Source organism: Sorex araneus, chromosome 9, assembly GCF_027595985.1.
Source record: "Sorex araneus isolate mSorAra2 chromosome 9, mSorAra2.pri, whole genome shotgun sequence".
In the NCBI taxonomy this organism is placed as follows: domain Eukaryota; kingdom Metazoa; phylum Chordata; class Mammalia; order Eulipotyphla; family Soricidae; genus Sorex; species Sorex araneus.
Window position 1 is genome coordinate 9,551,080 of NC_073310.1, and position 17,321 is coordinate 9,568,400.

At 54.3% G+C, this 17,321-nt stretch overlaps 1 protein-coding gene across 1 annotated transcript in view; it reads left to right on the forward strand.

Annotated features, from left to right (window-relative positions):
- The window catches only part of SRRM4 (serine/arginine repetitive matrix 4), a 166,345-nt gene that overhangs the window by 102,420 nt on the left and 46,604 nt on the right, over nucleotides 1-17,321 (forward strand). Inside the window, exon 2 of the mRNA XM_055146584.1 lies at nucleotides 12,978-13,103. Within this exon, the coding sequence (XP_055002559.1) occupies nucleotides 12,978-13,103 (126 nt within the window). The remainder of the gene's footprint in view (nucleotides 1-12,977; nucleotides 13,104-17,321) is intronic.

The window sequence follows — 17,321 nt, forward strand, 5'->3', positions numbered from 1 at the left end:
GGCCTCCTAGGAGGGAGAGAAGGATTTAGGGTGTATTCTGGAAGGTAGCCCGAAGGTTACCTATGATAGGTCAAACCTGGGGGGGCGGTGGGGAGGCGAGAGAAAAACATCAAGGGCAACTGCAAGGTCATCGTCTGAGAGGCTGACTTCCTGTGGTGGTCCATTTGTGGTCGTGTGGAAGCCAAATGCTCCTGCTTCATAATCATTAGGAACAAACGCATCAGCATGGGGCGCCCTGGCTGACGACTGCTGGGCTGTCCCCCAGAGAGCCCCGCTCCTGCCCACCCGCCAGGCTGAGTCGCAGCATCCCTTGGCTGGCAGTGGCACGTGGCCTTGGGCTCAGCCTCTCTCGGGATCCCACAGGTGCTGTTGAGAGGGGACAGGACTTCCGGGGTGGGTCTCTGAAAGGCTGCGGCTCCTCCGAGCCTAACCGAGACCCTCTCCCCCAAGACAAGGGATCTACACTCCGCCCAGCCTCCCTCCTCTGTTCAGCGTGGAGAGACCAGGAGCCCCTTCCACGGACAGTGATCCCAGCCTCCCCCATGCCCCCCCCCCGTCCTCCTCCCCGCCTCAGCCCTACCCATGACGACGCTCTCAGCTTCCTGTCATTTGGGAGAACACGGATCCCCACGGGGATTTGGCTGCAAACATTTGACGGTCTCAAATAGGCCATCCTCTCTGGGGTGGGAAAGTGTTCTGAAATGCTGAGCAAAGCGAGTCTGGCCAGTGCAGTTAGGGGGTGGGTGGGTGCTGGTGATGGGGACGGGAAGAGGCGACAGCTTTACTCCTGCCAGCCCTACCCCTCAGCTCAGTCGAACCTGTGGCACCAGGTTCCTGCCAGAGGAAGCAGCCCTGGCAGGATGGCAGTGTCCAGTGTCCAGGGAGAGCTGGAGAGGGCAGGGCCCCTCGCAGGAAGCCTGAGGGGACCACTCAGAGCTCTCGGCTTGCGTTTCTCACCTCACCGTGAGTGCAGAGCAACCTCAGAGTAGGAAGGGTCCAGAGAGGTGGTTAGCTGGTTCACCCCCCCCGCCAGGCAAGGAACCCTCTCCACCACGACTCTGAGCCAAAGAAAGAGCTTCTCCACCCATCTGTCTATTTTCGAAGGCTCCACGCCTGCTCTCAGCCCTGTTGAAGGTGACAATATCCAAGGAGTGTCCACTAGCATCTTGTCCTGGCTCTGTTTCCCCAGGGGCACGGCTGTTGGGGGACATGAGACTTTGTGGTCTACTGCATGTGATTCCACACACCCAACGGGGAGCCTTGGGGCTGGGAGGTGTGGAGGTGGGGGGCAGGATTGGGGTGGGCAAAGTGGGACCCAGACCAAGAGGCAACCCTGGTGTAGGAATGAGGACCGAGGATTTGGTGAGGCATGCTGCCGGGGTTCAAATTCCGTCTCTACCGCCCGTCTCTTCATTGGTGATGGTGACCACGGTGGTGAGAACTGTGTCAGTCTCAAATCACGGGCGAAGGAGAGTCTTGGAAAACCAAGTGCAAAGCTCTCAGCCCAGGGCCTGCTCTGTTTGTGGTGCTCCATGAACTGCCACGACGACTGGCCGGAGGGCTGGTGTTTATAAAGGTGCTGCCCGTTCTAATCTGATGTAAGAAATGGCTGCTGGTAAGAAGAGGCCAGGAGAGGGAGCAGAGAGGGCAAGAAACGGGGCGTCTGGGAGCTGACTTGGGTCCCTGTGATAACATTTCAGGCAGACTGCTTTTTTTTTTTTTTAACCTCTCTTTTTTATTTAAGCAGAATGAGAAATGCCGGTTCTGTGTCAGAAATCATTGCAAATTCCAAATTAGTGAGATTTCATGGTCCACAGCAAGGTGCTAGAGGGAAAATTGGTCGGCGGGGTGTTTTTTAGCTGTCGGAGCAGGCTGGCTGATTGATTGAGTGTCTGGGTCAATAGACTGCAGACAGCGGCCGGGAAGCCGGCGCGGGGAAGGAAAGAGGGAGAGGATGGAACACAGGCGGCGTGGTGGAGGTCAAGGAGACACCAGCGGCCGGAGAGAGGGATGTGGTGATGCCCAGAGCTGAGACCCTCTGGACGAGGCAGCCAGGCTTAGCGGAGGAGCCAGGGATCCCAAAAAAATGGTGCCTTGAAAACTCTGGGCTTTTCCCTTGCTTGCTGAGTGTCCTTCAGCAAACCTCGCCACCTCTCTGAGCCTTTCCTCACCTGGAAATAGCCCTTCCAATAGTCACTTCAAAGGTTGATTCTGGGACATATGGGGATGGCTGGGTTGGCATGGCGGGCAAAGTGGGCCCTTGCCCATGGCTCAGGGAGCTGGTAAAAGCTGATCTGCCCTGGGCTGGAGCGATAGCATGGCGGGGAGGGCGTTTGCCTTGCACGTGGCCGACCCGAGTTCGATTCCCAGCATTCCATATGGTCCCCTGAGCACCGCCAGGGGTAATTCCTGAGTGCAGAGCCAGGAGTAACCCCTGAGCACCGCTGGGTGTGACCCAAAAAGAAAAAAAAAAAAAAGCTGATCTGCCCATGCTTCAGTGTGAGAACACAGGGGCTGTGACTGGGGGTTTCATGGGAAGCTTCTGGATCCCCCAGGCTCGGAAAGAGGCTGAAAAGCTAAAGGTGAGGTAGATCCAGAAGAAGAAAATCCAATGCTCCAAGGCATAGAAATCTTGAGATTTTTTTCTTTTTGGGTCACACCCAGCGACGCACAGGGGTGACTCCTGGCTCATGCACTCAGGAATTACCCCTGGCGGTGCTCAGGGGACCATATAGGATGCTGAGAATTGAACCTTGGTTCAGCTGCATGCAAGGCAAACGCCCTCCCCACTGTGTTATCACTCCAGCCCCCAACCTTGGGATTTTTGACAGACTCCTCAGAGCTCCCTGGGGCTAGTCTCCTGTCTTCAGAGTCCTCGGCTTATTCTAGAAGATCGGAGACCACATGTTCCTCAGAGGCGACAAGAAAGGGTCAGCAACGAGACCCCCTCATCAAATTCCTTCTCCTATGGGAACCCCCAAGGCTCTTTAAATAGCTAGTGCGGTAATCACGATCATAAATAGACACCGCGCTTTAGCTAAGTAAATATCTCTTTTCTCTAAATAGCCCGATGCGGAAAGTTTTCCCGTTCCCTCCCCCTCTTAAAAAATGAGAAAGTGGGGTTTCAGCTGATGAGAGGCTTTGCTCAAGGTCGTGCTGCAGTACTTTAAGGAAACTGACAAAGGGATGGTGGCAGGGGGCGGAGGAGATAGATCCTGAAGGGGAGAGGGGTGACAGAGAGTCACGGAAGGGGCATGTGAGCTGAGCAGAGCCCAGAGCAGAGCGGGAGGCTTTTCCTGGTGAAAGGGGTCTGCGAAGCATGAGCGTGAGCTTGAACGGGGGCCGGGAAGCGGGGAGCCTGCATCCATTCTAAAGCCTATTTACAATGAATAATTACAATCACCGTGACAGCAGGCGTTGATTAAGTGCTTACTCTACCCCAGGAGCGGGCATGAAGCACTTTCTGTGCATTGTCTCGGGAGCTGGACTCTATCATTAACCCTGTTTGGCCAGAGAGAGAGATGAAGTGACTCCCTCGACGATCTCAGCTTGAAAACCCCAGAATCAGCTTTTGAACTCCCTCCTGCTCTTGGTGCCCAAGCCCCTGGGTGTTCAGTCTCTGCTCGTTGGCCGTAGAGAGGTCCTGGGGCTTCTCTGGCCCATGTGGGAGGCAGGGGCTATCCTGAGACCCTCTCGTCTGGTTTCTGTCGCCAACCCCCTCCAAGTCTTCTTACAGCCAATGGGGTTGGTGGAAGACGATCATGAAACGTACTGCCTACTAAAGATAAACTCTCTAATAAACTCAATCCTGTGGTAATGGGTTTGACTTTTAAAAGGCAGATAAGGGGGCTGGAGCAATAGCACAGCGGGGAGGGCGTTTGCCTTGCACGCGGCCAACCCGGGTTCGATTCCCAGCATCCCATATAGTCCCCTGAGCACCGCCAGGGGTAATTCCTGAGTGAAGAGCCAGGAGTAACCCCTGTGCATCGCCGGGTGTGACCCAAAAACCAAAACAAAAAAAAACAACAAATAAAACCAAATAAAAGGCAGATAAAAGTCCCGGTGGAGTTACAGACCTTTCCCATCAACTCCTTAATCAGAATTAGTGTAAAGAAGTGGTGTCCTACAGGTGGGACAGCTGGGCTGGCATCGACCACCGCCCACTTCTGGGTAAAGGCAGATGTGGGGTCTCCCTCGAGATCCCTCTCTCCCACTTGGAGTCCTTTGACAGAAAGAGCCATAATGACAAAAGAGGGGTAGGGGGCTCTGGGACCAGCCAAAGGGGGAGGGATAGCGAAGGTGTGATTGGAGAACTCAGTGATAACTGGTGCCGAGTTCTGGCGTCTCCTGAGAGCTTCCTGCTGATTGGTGGAGGGGGAGGGACCAAGCTATTTATTCTGCTGCCACCCTACCACCAGCACCATCACTAACATCACCACCATCACCTTCATTACCATCACAACCACCCCCTAACCACAGCCACCATCACCTCCACCATCATCGATCACCATCAAATATCCTACCCTGGGCATTTACCACATGCACGGTAAAGGTGTTAAGCATGTTAGGGCCACCTAAGTGGGTCAGGCAATGCTGACATCTCCATGAACATGACCCTCCCTCCGATGCTAAAGCAGATGCTTGCTGATGTTTACAGCATCTCTCTCACCGGACAGGACTGTCTTACACCGTCTGAGGGAGAGACACTTTAGGACAATGTCTAAAAGGGGATTCACAAAAATATCAAGTCTGGGAAAGGGACTGACTGGGGTGCACAGGTCTTAGGGAGAAGGTTCCTTCCAGAGCAAGGAGGTCTAGAGGCAGGCCAGAGGAGGCGCAGAAACTATGAATGAGAAGTTTCACCTAGAGTCTCGATTCTGCGCACGGGAACTCTGGGGTGTGGCTTTGTAATACAGAACCTGTCTTCTTGGAAGGCAAGGGTGCAGGTCATTCATTTTCCAAATTAACCCTGGACTGGGCTGCCTCCTTCCTTAGCCAGGGGTGACCAGGGGTGACCAGAACTTTCAAATATGGGACCCAGGAGGGGCTGGAGCGATAGCACAGCGGGTAGGGCATTTGCCTTGCACGCGGCCAACCTGGGTTCGATTGCCAGCATCCCATATGATCCCCTGAGCATCGCCAGGGGTGATTCCAGAGCCAGGAGTAACCCCTGTGCATCGCCAGGTGTGACCCCCCCCAAAAAAAAGAAAGAATGGGGCCCAGGAGGCAGAAACCAAGTCAGGATCTGACCCAGTCGCCAGACAGCTGCAGAGCCGGGCAGTGGTCCCTCCCTCTACCCTGCCTAGTGCCCTGGAGGGTCATGCGGGCATCTCCGTGCCAGCAGGTTGTCCAGGCTCGGGGTCAATATCTCCCACAGGTTGGCCTTACGCTCTGACCTGTCTGCCCCAGGGACCCCTCTACCCTAATTACCGCAGCCAGCAAACAGACTCCTGGAACCTCTCGGTGGTTCCACCAGCAGGAGACGAGGCGCCTGACAGCGGCCCCTTTATCTCGCTTTCTCTGCTGTGTTATTTTAAAACTAACGAGCTCAGGCCTCCCGAGCTCACCGCCTGCCACGGAGATTCGTGGCGTGTCTGTCCTCTCCTCTCTGCACAGTTTTGCGGCCACTCACTCTTTGCAGGTGAGGACATTTCTTCCAAACCTCCTCTCTCTGATGCTCGTGTGTGTGTGTGTGTGTGTGTGTGTGTGTGTGTGTTTCTAACTGTTCTAACTGGCACTTGGTCTCTGAAGCTTCCTTGGGTACTTCTTGCTGGTGAACGGGCCCGAGGGGAAAGCCGGGCCAAGACTCGTGGGCTCTTGAGTGAAGCACAACAGGGTGTGGGAAGAGGGAGCCCCTTCCCAGCCTGATGGGGGAGACCACCAGGGATCAGAGCCCTGAGTGTTGGCATGCACACACACACACACACACACACACATGCACACAACCTAGTCACATTGTCACGTGCTTCCAGGTCTGAGAAGGGAACTTCTTTTTTTTTTTTTGTCTTTTTTATTTTATTTTATTTTATTGAATCACCGTGAGATAGTTACAAGCTTTCCTGTTTGGGTTACAATCTCACAATGATCAAACACCCATCCCTCCACTAGTGCACATTCCCCACCACCAATATCCCGGGTATACCCGCCCTTTCCCACCTTCTCCCTGCCTCTATGGCAGACAATATTCCCATACTCTCTCTCTACATTTTTTTTTGCTCTTTGGGGTCACCACCCAGCGATGCTCAGGGATTACTCCTGGCTCTGCATCTCAGGAATGACTCCTGGCGGTGCTCGGGAGACCATATGGAATGCTGGGAATTGAACCCAGGTAGGCCGCGTGCAAGGCAAACACCCTACCCACTGTGCTATTGCTCCAGCCCTCTCTCTCTCTCTCTGCTTTTGGGCATTATGGCTTGCAACACAGACACAGAGAGGTCATCATGTTTGGTCCATCATCTACTTTCAGCATACATCTCCCATCCCGACTGGCTCCTCCAGCCGTCATTTTCTTAGTGAGAGAAGGGAAATTCTTGGGAGACTGTGTGTCTGGGGCTGTGCTGACCTGCCCAGACCCACCTTCTTTCTGCCTAGCCCAAATCTCCGCACTTTGCCGCCCCTCCCAGTCCCCTCAGCCCTGCCAGGAGTGCTTATCCAGGAGTAAGCCCCTAGCACAGCCACGTGTGGCCCCCCCAGCCCCAAACCCAAAGCAAACAAGCCACAGCACCCACAGTCTAACAGGATTTGCAGGTGAGGCCAGGGCACGCGTAAGTGTGAGAAGTGGCCGCTGGCGCTGTGAGCCCGGAGGGTCCAGCCCATCCCTGCCTCATCTGGCCCCCCTCCTAGAGCACTCTGCATGACAGCCACGGCAGAGACGCCCACGTGTCGGAGGGTGGACGGGTGGCGAAGGGAGATACATGGTCCTCTGCACGTTTCACCTGACTGAAGGAGGCGTGGTTGGGGAGCTTAGCGTGGCGTGGGGTCATGTAAGCCGAGACAGTGGCGCCCTCTCTGCACCCAGACCACAAAGGAGCGACACTTAGACCACAGCCCACAACAGTGTCCACCACTGAAAGGTACATGGTCTGCGTATGGCGGGTGTAAGTGAGTCCGTGTGGCCGTTGATAATAGATACAGCCATGAAGAAGGAAACCCGGGCCCTAGGGGCACCTTGGGTCATGGATGCACCCATGGGACCATCCGGACTCCAGCCTTGCCCTCCCATGGGACCATCCGGACTCCTCCTTGCCCTCCCAACCTCTCTCTTCCACTCACTGCCTCCTCTGCATCTCTGGAAGCCGGCCCGGGGGGCCTGGGGTTGGGGCTCTGCACTTGCGCATGCGCATGCATTCATTCATTCTCTTGACCTATCTCACTCAGCTGATCTGTTCCGCCCCTTCCCATCTGGGCCACCTGAGCACATGTTGTAGCCTGACAGCTTCTCTGCGTGGCTCTACGACCCTCTGAGCTTCTCCCAGGCCGCAGGTTCTTATCCCTGTTATAATTCCCAGGGGGAGGGATACGTCTTCCCGTCCCATCATGCAATTCCTGGAGGGCAGAAATTAGTCTGAATTCGTCTGGTGGGCGGGGGGAGGGGGGAGGTCCTGGAAATTCCATCCTAAGTAGGTGTTGAACAAACTGCTGGATAACGGAATGGAAATCACGAGGGACATACCAGCCTCCTAAAACTTATTTTTCATTCGGTGTCTACCAAGAGGGGCATGACCGCCCCTACACCCCAGTGCTATCTCAGAACGCCCCCCTTCTCCTTCCGGCCTAGAGCACCTAGTCTTTGAGCCTCCGTCGTGGCAAAGCTGAGAGTCGCAGTTCCTGCCCTTCACCACCCGCCCCCCCCCCAACTAATCAGATCTCATTCACTGAATTAACCTCAAAAAAAGGACTCAGGAACCAAGCACCCAGGGGCCGGGGTATTCCCAGAGCACAGACGGAAGCCCCGCAGCTAAGGCACAAATGAGCTAAATCCGTCTTGCCTGCCAGCTGGGTCCACACCAGGAGCAGCCCGGCGCTTGCTGGTCGTGCTTGGGCTAAGGGTGTGCAGCCTCCCTTCTCCTCCGAGGTTAGGCCAAGTGCCTATTTCACTGCCCGGTCAAATGCAGCTCCTGGGCGGGTTACTGCTGGGCCTGGACACGAGGATAGATAAAGACCCCGAGTTTGAGCCTTGGAGGGAAGCTTATGCCTTTGCCTCTCCAGCTTTCAGTGTCTTCAACTCTGGCGGGGTTGAGTCTGACCACCTGAGTCCCTGACGAAGGGTCTCGGCATCACTCCCGTTCTGGGATGAGGGGCTGTTCCATTTGCAGGAGGAGCGGCTGGAGGGGTGGAAGCCCAAGTGTCCCCCCAGGGTCCCCCCCACCCCGTTGGGAGATGATAAATATATTTTTTATTTACGGCACAGCCTGGCAAGCTCCCCATGGTGTCTTCGATACGCCAAAAACAATAACAACAAGCCTCACAATGGAGACGTTACTGGTGCCCGCTCGAGCAAATCGATGAGCAACAACGGGATGACAGTGATACAGTGATTTGGAGGGGGGGAGGGAGTCTGTGGGCCACACCTGCAGTGCTCAGAAACTATTCCTGGCTCTGTGCTTGAGGATCACTCCTGGCCGTGCTCAAGGGACCATAGGTAGGAGGAAGGCATCAAACCTAGTTCAGCTACTTGCCAATCAAGTGCTTTACCTCCCATCCTCTCTCTCCAGGCCCTGCTTGCGGATTATACAATTCAGACCCATTTTGAGCGTCAGTACTTCCTGCACACGCAGACAAAGCCTGTCCCTGATTTATGGAGAAATGACCACAGTTCACCCTAGACCCACATATTACTTTTCTTGCATTTCTAAGTATTGTTTAAGCTTTTCTCTCTCTCTCTCTCTTTTTTTCCCTTTCTCTCAGCTGATTCTTAGAATTAAGTGTGGATTTTTTTGTGTTGTTTTGTTTTGTTTTGTTTTGTTTGCCTTTTGGGTCACACCCAGCGATGCTCAGGGGTTACTCCTGGCTTTGCACTCAGGAATCACTCCTGGCGGTGCTTGGGGATGGGATGCTGGGAATCGAACCTGAGTCGACCGCGTGCAAGGCAAACGCCCTACCCGCTGTGCTATCACTCCAGCCCCAAGGCAGTGGATGTTTTGACCTCTAACTATCCCTGACTTGGGTTTTCCCACTGACACAGTGGGGATGGCTGTGCCTACTCCTGGATTTTTCTGGAAGCTTGGATGAACGGGTGCCTGAGAAACGGTTGCTTGGCTGGTGCAGGTGCTGGAGAGAAATGCCCGATGCTGCTCTGACTCCGTGATGTGGAAAGAGCACTGAACTTGGAGTCCCAAGCCACAGTTCCAGCTGTGGTGCTGATATGAGTCACCTCATATTGGGCCTTGGGCCAATCTCCTTGCCACGTGGTGCCTCCGTTTCCTCACTCTGCACAGAGCTAGCGGCCCTTTTCACAGGGGGAAGCCTCAAAATCTGCTCCCGACCTAGGGGCTGAAAGAGCTCTCTAAACTCTTCCTTGGGAACTGGGTTCCCAGATGGAGGAGGCAGAGAAGGCGCGAGACAGCCTGACACCTGGGAGTTGTGCGGAAAGTTCGGCCCCGACTTATCCTGGCTGGAATCTGCTGGTTGCCATGACTACGGAGGCAGCATGGAAGCTCCAGGTTGCTGATTAGCAAGATGGAGCCAGGAGGCCTGGAGGAACGGGGTGCTGGGCACCCCCCTCTGGGGCATGAATCAGTCCTTAACGTCACTGTTCCAGCCAGCCCTCATCCCCTCCCCCCATATACAAATGCACAAATCTCTCCCCAAGTTTTCCTCTTTTAAATATATTTTTTATGCAGTACTGAAGGAGGAATAGCGGTTGGGTAGGGAGGGCAGCAAAGAGAAATATAGAAGGGAAACCTGGCTACAAGACCCCACCCCAACCCAGAAGCCAGGTGGGTGTGGTTTCTGGGGGCAGGGGTAAGGCTGAGCCACCCCCAACTGTCTCTCTGCACCTCTGTCCCTTTCTTTGCAAGAGGAGGTTGCCTTGGCACTTGACTTCCCATGTGAGCCTGATCACCAGAATTCATTTGTACTCCCACGCATTCATTCCTTCACCAAATATTTACTGAACAAAAATGTCCACAGCATCAGCCACTCTGTTCCGAGGGCCCAGTGGTGAGGAGAGAGACCAGCGCCGGCTCTCCCGGAGGTGACCCCCACTGGAAGGCCAAAGACAAAGGGTCAGACCTGGAGAACGGCCATGGCAAAGAGTGACAAGGGCTGAGCGGCGAGGAGAGGCTGGAGAAGGGGGAAGGGGGTCCTGGGGTCTGGCGAGAGAGGGACGTGATTAGATCACATCAGTGGGGCTGGGAGAAGGTGGCAATTCGACGAAAGGGAATGAACTGGAGGAAGAGCACGTTGGATAGGGAACAGGAAGAGCAAAGGCCCCGTTCCTGGGAGCGGCCGGGAGGGGACCCCGCAGCTGAAAGAGAGTGAAGGCCTGTGCCACGGGGGCACTTGGGTCATGCAGCTCCCACAGCACCGTGGATTTCCTTCTTCACCCAACAGGGGGCAGAATGCCCTGAGCATGGTGTGAGATCAAAGGACTAAACTAGCCCCTCCCAGTGCCCCCCCACCCCCAGGTCCTTCAGGCTCATCCTAATGCCACTGTGAAGCTTCAGAAAGGCCTCCCCGGGGCCGGAGCGAGCGGTAGCCCCGTGGGCAGGGAGGGCGTTTGCCTTGCACGGGGCTGACCCGGGTTCGATCCCAGAGGGTTCCCCCCCCACCCCCGAGCACTGCCAGGAGTGATTTCTGAGTGCAGAGCCAGGAGTCACACCCCTGAGCGTTGCCTGGTGTGACCCCAAAAGCAATAAATAAATACACTTGACATAGCACTTGTCGTCCGGCTGTTCATCGATTTGCTCGAGTGGGCTCCAGAAATCACGTCTCCATTGTGAGACTCGTCGTTACTGTTTTTGGCAGATTGAAGATGCCACGGGGAGCTTGCCGGGCTCCGCTGTGAAATAAATAAATAAATAAATAAATAAATAAATAAATAAATAAATAAATAAATAAATAAATAAATAAAAAGAAAGACCTTTTCTAATTTCCATAAAATAATAAGCCACTTTCTCTTCCCCAACCTCATTGCCTGGCTTGTTATCTCCCCACCCCCCTGCCCCGCCCCCCCCCGACACAAAGTCCCATCTAATAAAATAAGGTTTGTGCGTATCACCCGATTCCTCATGGGGAATATGGACTCGATGAGCACAGGGGAACTCTTCACCCCGGAACAGAGCTGGGCCTACTGCAGGCACCCCAGGAAGGGCTAGTGCGGTGCAGGGGCGGGGTGGGTGGGTCTGGGCAGATGTCTCCAGCTCTGAGTTGTCTGGGAAGAGCAGGGTGTGAATTCCATCGGGGTGGACGGGGGGAGTGGGGGTGGACGGACCAGCTCCCTGACTGGTCTGGAGGCAGACCCCTGGAGAGGAGAGAAGCAAGGGCGGGTGGGAGGGGGTTGGTTTAGGAAACTGAGGCTCGGCAGAAGGAGGGGGTTCTGGAGCCTGGCGTTGGTAGTGAGGAGGGCTTAGCAACCTTCCCCGGGACCCCCGTCCCTCCTGGGCTTGCAGCATCTTCTAGCTGCCGGAGATGCAGGATAAGTGGCTGACAGAGACGGATGTGCTGCTCGGTTCTACCTTCACTATTGACGGGGAGCTGGGGCTTATCAGCCGCATTCATCCCCAGCCATAAAACCAATCTTGATGCCCTGGCCGCAGGAGCTGAGTGTCTGTGCAATGCTAATGCCTTTGATCAATGGCCGGCCCGGGTCTGGAGGCGGGTGAGCTGGGGGCAGTCTCTCGCTGCCCGGTGCCAAATCCACCTGTGGCTCTCGGGGTCCCACGCTCCCCTCTGTTTGGGCTGGAGAGAGGGGTGAAGAGCGAGTCTCCACAAAACAGACAACAACAGAGAAACCAGGCAGCTTCCTGGAAGCTGGGGACAATGTGAAAGATGATTTAAGGAGGGGCCAGAGAGATAGTGCAGTGGGTAGGGCGTTTGCTTTGCATGCTGCTGACCTGGCTTCGAAGCTGGGACCCAAAAGAAGGAGATGGGACTTGAGGAATCACCCAGGGGGGAACAGGGGCTTGTCTCAGATGCAGGGGAGGCAGGGTCAGAGTGTCTGTCCCGGGCTCCGCTGTCCCACAAAGCTGCCTCCTGCTGCTCAGGAGACCCAGAGCAGAGGTTCCGGTCTCAGAGAAGCAAAGAGAAAGGACAAGCTGTGTTGTCAGCCGTTTTGCTTACATAGAGTTTCTCGCTTTATCTCTCTGCATCATGATGGAATCCAAACTGGTATTTTCTCTATTGATAAACTTGGAAACTGCAACTCGGAGAGATGGTGTGACCCATCCCAGGTCCTAGAGCCGCTCACAGCAAGGAGTGTAGGTGAATTTGGGGGAATCTCTGTTCCCCACACAGGGATAGCAAAGAAATGGGAGGGAAGTGGGAAAAGGGTGTTTGAGCTACAGCCTGCAATCCTGCCTTGGGGAAGGAAAGGCACTGCGTGCTGGCAACCGCTCCTGATGATTTAGTCAGGTTCCGTGAGGCAAGGCTGCGAAAACAAATAAACCCCCCGAAGCCCAGAGACTGCAGCTCAACTAAAGTTCAGGCCTGACGTGCAAAGTCTATTGTGGGTGCAGGCACGTTTTCTCCCTCCAGTAGCTTCATCTTTCTGGATAATTTAGCTGCTAAAGTCTCGATCCCGGAAGAAGAGAGAGCTGGAAGAAGCCACCCCGTGCTTTTTTTTTTCTTCTTGCCTGGAACTAGAAATAATATTTTTCATTTCCACACAGAGACCTTTAGTCAGCGATATTCTCAGGGCCCCAAAGAAACGGCAAGGAGAGGTGGGAAATATTTCATGGTCCATGAATGTTTGATGAGCACCGGAAGTCTCGGTTCTGAGTGATGGCCTAACAGCTGCCTAACTTCTTCCCCTGTAGGACAGACGCCCAGAGCAGCCCCCCGGTCCCAGCCCAGGATGGACCCTCAGAAAAGCTGAGTCAACGCCTGGCCACCAAGGCCTTGGGCACCACCTGCCTGGAGCTCAGCCCCGCCAGAGCACACAGGTAAGACGCATCTGCGCCCCCCCCCACCACCACTAACCCTTCACCTCAATCCCCCGTGCCCGTTCCTGTGGGAGATGCAGAGAATGCTTCTCTCTCAAGTTACGCTTCCTTCCTCCTTTGCCAAGTTCTTCTTCCAGACCACGCAATCGAAGTCCGTTTTAGCCCCACGACCAGGGTCTTTGTTAGGGCTATTCTTTGTAGAGGACCAGAGAGTAAGTGATTCAGGTTGATGGGCTCAATAGTCTCCTCCAGGGCGACTCCGCCATGCTGTTGCTGGAGTGTGAAGACCGGCCACAGACACCAGATAAACAAACGGGCCTGGGTGTTTCCAGAATCTTCTCGGATCCAAACAGGAGCTGGGCTCTGCGTGGCCTGTGGGCACAGCTCACAGACCCTCTGTGAGATGATAACTCAGGTCCTTCCTCTCCACAGCCATGAGCCTGCGTGCCACACACTCACCCGTCACCAAGGCGGCCCCCGCCTGCCTTCTGCCTCCTTCCTTAATCCGTTCAACCCTGAGCCCCTGCCACAGGCAGATACAAGGCCGGCGTCCTAGGAGACAGCATTTCACTGAGGCTTAGAGAGGAAATGGCTTCAATCAGCCGCCCAACACAGGCTATGCATGGGGGAGGCCAGGGTTTGACCCCCAATACTGCATGATCCCTGGAGCATCACCAAGAGCAAGCCTGGGCACCCAGAGTAGCCCCTGAGCACTGTAAGGTGAGGTCCCAAATAACTAATAAGCAGTGAACTTAATAATAAAGAGGCTGGGCAATGGTGCAGTGGTTAGAGCTGGAGAGGTAGTACAGCGGGCAGGACATTTGCCTTCCACAGTGGCTAGGGTGCCTGTCTAACATGTCCCCAACCTGGGTTCAATCCCAGGTACCACATGGTCCCCTGAAAATTTCCGGGTGCAGCCCTGGAGGCCCCCAGGTTATCCCTGTCACTAAAGGCTCTGGCCAAGAAGCATCAAGCACTCGGGGGACCTTTTCATTGAATCACAGGCCCAGTTGGCTGAGAATCGCCAGTGGGGTCCCCAGGCCTGTGGACCACCACTTGGGAGCTCTCTGCAATTAAACGCTGCCGTATTGGGGGCTCTTTCGGTGTCAGGGGAATGAGGCCCATTGTTGTTACTGTTTTGGGCATATCGGATACGCCACAAGTAGCTTGCCAGGCTCTGCCGTGTGGGCGGGATACTTTCGGTAGCTTGCCGGGCTCTCTGAGAGGGATGGAGGCTTTTAGGGCGGCCTCCAGTCACCCTTACAGGTGTTCCCATGGTTCACACCATATTTGAAGCCCATCAAATATGGTACGAAAATTACGGAAAATGGGTATTAAGTGCCTTATGCTGTGTCCGGAAAGTGGCCTGGAGCGTGGTGGTGGCTGTGTAGCAGAGGTAGTGGAGGTCTGCTGGTGAGGTATTTATCTGAATCCGGTAGGGTGGGTCATCTGGGTTTGATCCCTGGGGCGGGGCACCGGAGATTAATAGTAAGATAGCAATTAATACTGATTCACTGATTCACTGTCATCCCGTTGCTCATTGATTTGCTCGAGCGGGCACCAGTAACGTCTCCATTGAGAGACTTGTTGTTACTGTTTTTGGCATATCCAATACGCACGGGGAGCTTGCCAGGCTCTGCCGTGCGGGCTCGATACTCTCGGTAGCTTGCCGGGCTCTCCGAGAGGGGCGGAGGAATCGAACACGAGTCGGCCGTGTGAAAGGCGAAAGCCCAACCGCTGTGCTATCACTCCAGCCCAGCAATTAATAGTAAAATAAACAATATTTTCCATAAGAAGCACAAAAGTATGGCCTCCCCCGAGTGCAGAGGGGAGCACTGAACTCTGGGCTCTCCAGCCTCACAGCCCTGACTTGGGCCCGCTGCCTTCTGCTGGGGTGCTCTGGGCAAAGCCTGCCCGGCCCCGTCTCTCTTGTATTTGTTCTGTGCCATACAGGAAGCTGGGCTCAGCCTTGGCCTCCAGATCATTGATTCTGTTCCCAGTGCTGTCTTTACAGCTGGGATTGAGCAACAGGTTGAAAGTCCTATTTCTGCTCCTCAAATCATTCTTTTTTTTTTTATTACTTTTGGCTTTTTTGGGTCACACCCAGCGATGCCCAGGGATTACTCCTGCCTCTGCACTCAGGAATCACTCCTGGCCGTGCTCCGGGGATTCTATGGGATGCCGGGGATGGAACCCAGGTCAGCCACATGCAAAGCCAATGCCCTCCCCACTGTATTATCTCTCTGGCCCCTCCTCAAATCATCTCCCACGGTTTCACTCTCCTGTGTCTACCCACTCCCCTCTAGCTTCCCCCTGGTGACAGATGGAAAAAGAATCAAATGCTCCTGTCAGCAACCCCCCACCCTGCAACCCACCTCATTTTGTCGAGTGAGGAAGCGTCAAACCACGGTCCAGATGAAAGGACTGAGGTCAAACAGTCACAGAGCCAAGATCAATCCAGAGTCTCTCCTTGAACCCCAGAATCCTTGGCTTACGGAGGGAGAGGTTCTCAGCTGTGTTGATCACCCAGCTGAGTGTTGGTGGGAAACTTTGAGTTTGGCTACAATCTCTAAGACACCCCAGATTTAGGGAACCAATTCCAGGAATTCACGGACCTCAGTGGCAGATGAACAAAGAACTCTGGTTAAGAACCTGAGCTCTGAAGAGGTGGTTCTTCAGTTTCGGAGGACCAGAGGCACTGACATGGCAAGCCAGATTGGCTGGTGGGCAGCGGTGGGAGGCTGGTCCCCTCTCTGGAGATGACCCCCTGGGCCACAGGTTTTAGATAGGCTGTGATTTCTGTCAGAGAGAAAAGTCAGTCTTACTAGCTTGGAGATGTGGAGCTCAGCATCAGGTCTGCAGAATGATCTCCAGGAAGCAGGAAAAGAACTTATCTCCCTACAAGGCCGAGGAATGGACATTGGGATGCAGAGGAGAGGAGAGGGATGGGGATTTCCTGGCCATCGAGAAAATGGCCCCCCCAAAGCTCCGGGGGAGCTGAGGTGTTGCACAGATCTGCGTCCACACTGTCACTTTCTGGGAGACCTTGGCAGGTTAGGGGACCTCCCCAGGACCTCAGTTTCCACAACCCTAAAATGGGAATATGGAGATGGGATTTTCAAGGCCTTCGTGGGAGGATTGAAGGAGAGAAAGGAAAAGGGAAGAGAGGAAAGGGCAGGCGGAGGGACTTACCAAGCAAGTTCACCAGCTCTCCTCTCCGACATCACGTCAGTCTAAAGTCAAAGGCTTTTCTGGTTCTCACCCCTGGGTCTAGGACAGCAGTTCTCAGACCTGGCGCCTTTGGGACACTGGAGCTCCCAGCAATGAGATCAGCCCTCTTTTAGGGGACACACTTTTTAAAGTCCCTGCCCTTGGGTAGTTACCCCTTATATTCTTTTCTTTCAAATTCTGACAGCTGTTGCACTAGGAGGTATTTCTTTTTATATATATAATTTATTGATTTTTTAATTAGTGAGTCACAGTGAGGGTACAGTTACAGATTCACACATTTTCGTGCTTGTTTTACCCTCATGCAATGTTCGAGAGCCCATCCCTCCACCAGTGCCCATTCTCCACCACTTATGAACCCAGTATCCCTCCCATCCCCCTATCCAATCCCCCCACCCCACTCCGCCTCTGTGGCAGAGCATTCCAATTTGTTCTCTCTCTCTCCTTTTGGATGTTGTGGTTTGCAATAGGGGTATTGAGTGACCATCATGCACAGTCTCTAGTCTACTTTCAGCATGCATCTCCCTCCCCACTCAGGATTTCCAATCACATTTTACTTGGTGTTCCCTTCTCTATCTGGGATGACTTTCCCCCAGTGTGTGAGGCCCGCTTCTAAGCCATGGAACCAACCTACTAGGAGGTATTTCTATGACCTGAGATGGTTTAGCAAACTGTTACCCATTCATTTCCCATGCACCCCTAATTTGGTCACTCAACAAACACTTATTTCTTTGGGTTTGGGGCCACATTGGAAGTGCTCAGGATTATTACTCCTGGGGTCCCTGCTGGTGGTACTTGGGGAAATCTATGTGGTGTTAGGGATAAAACCCAGATTGGCTGCATGGAAAGTAAATGCTTCACTCACAATACTGTCTCTCCGGCCTTTTATTATATGTATTAGGCTCTTGAACCCTGGGTCAAGCACTTTCAAGAGAACCCCGAGGTAACCTAGCACAGTTACACCAGGGGCTGGTTTGCTTCCTGATACGT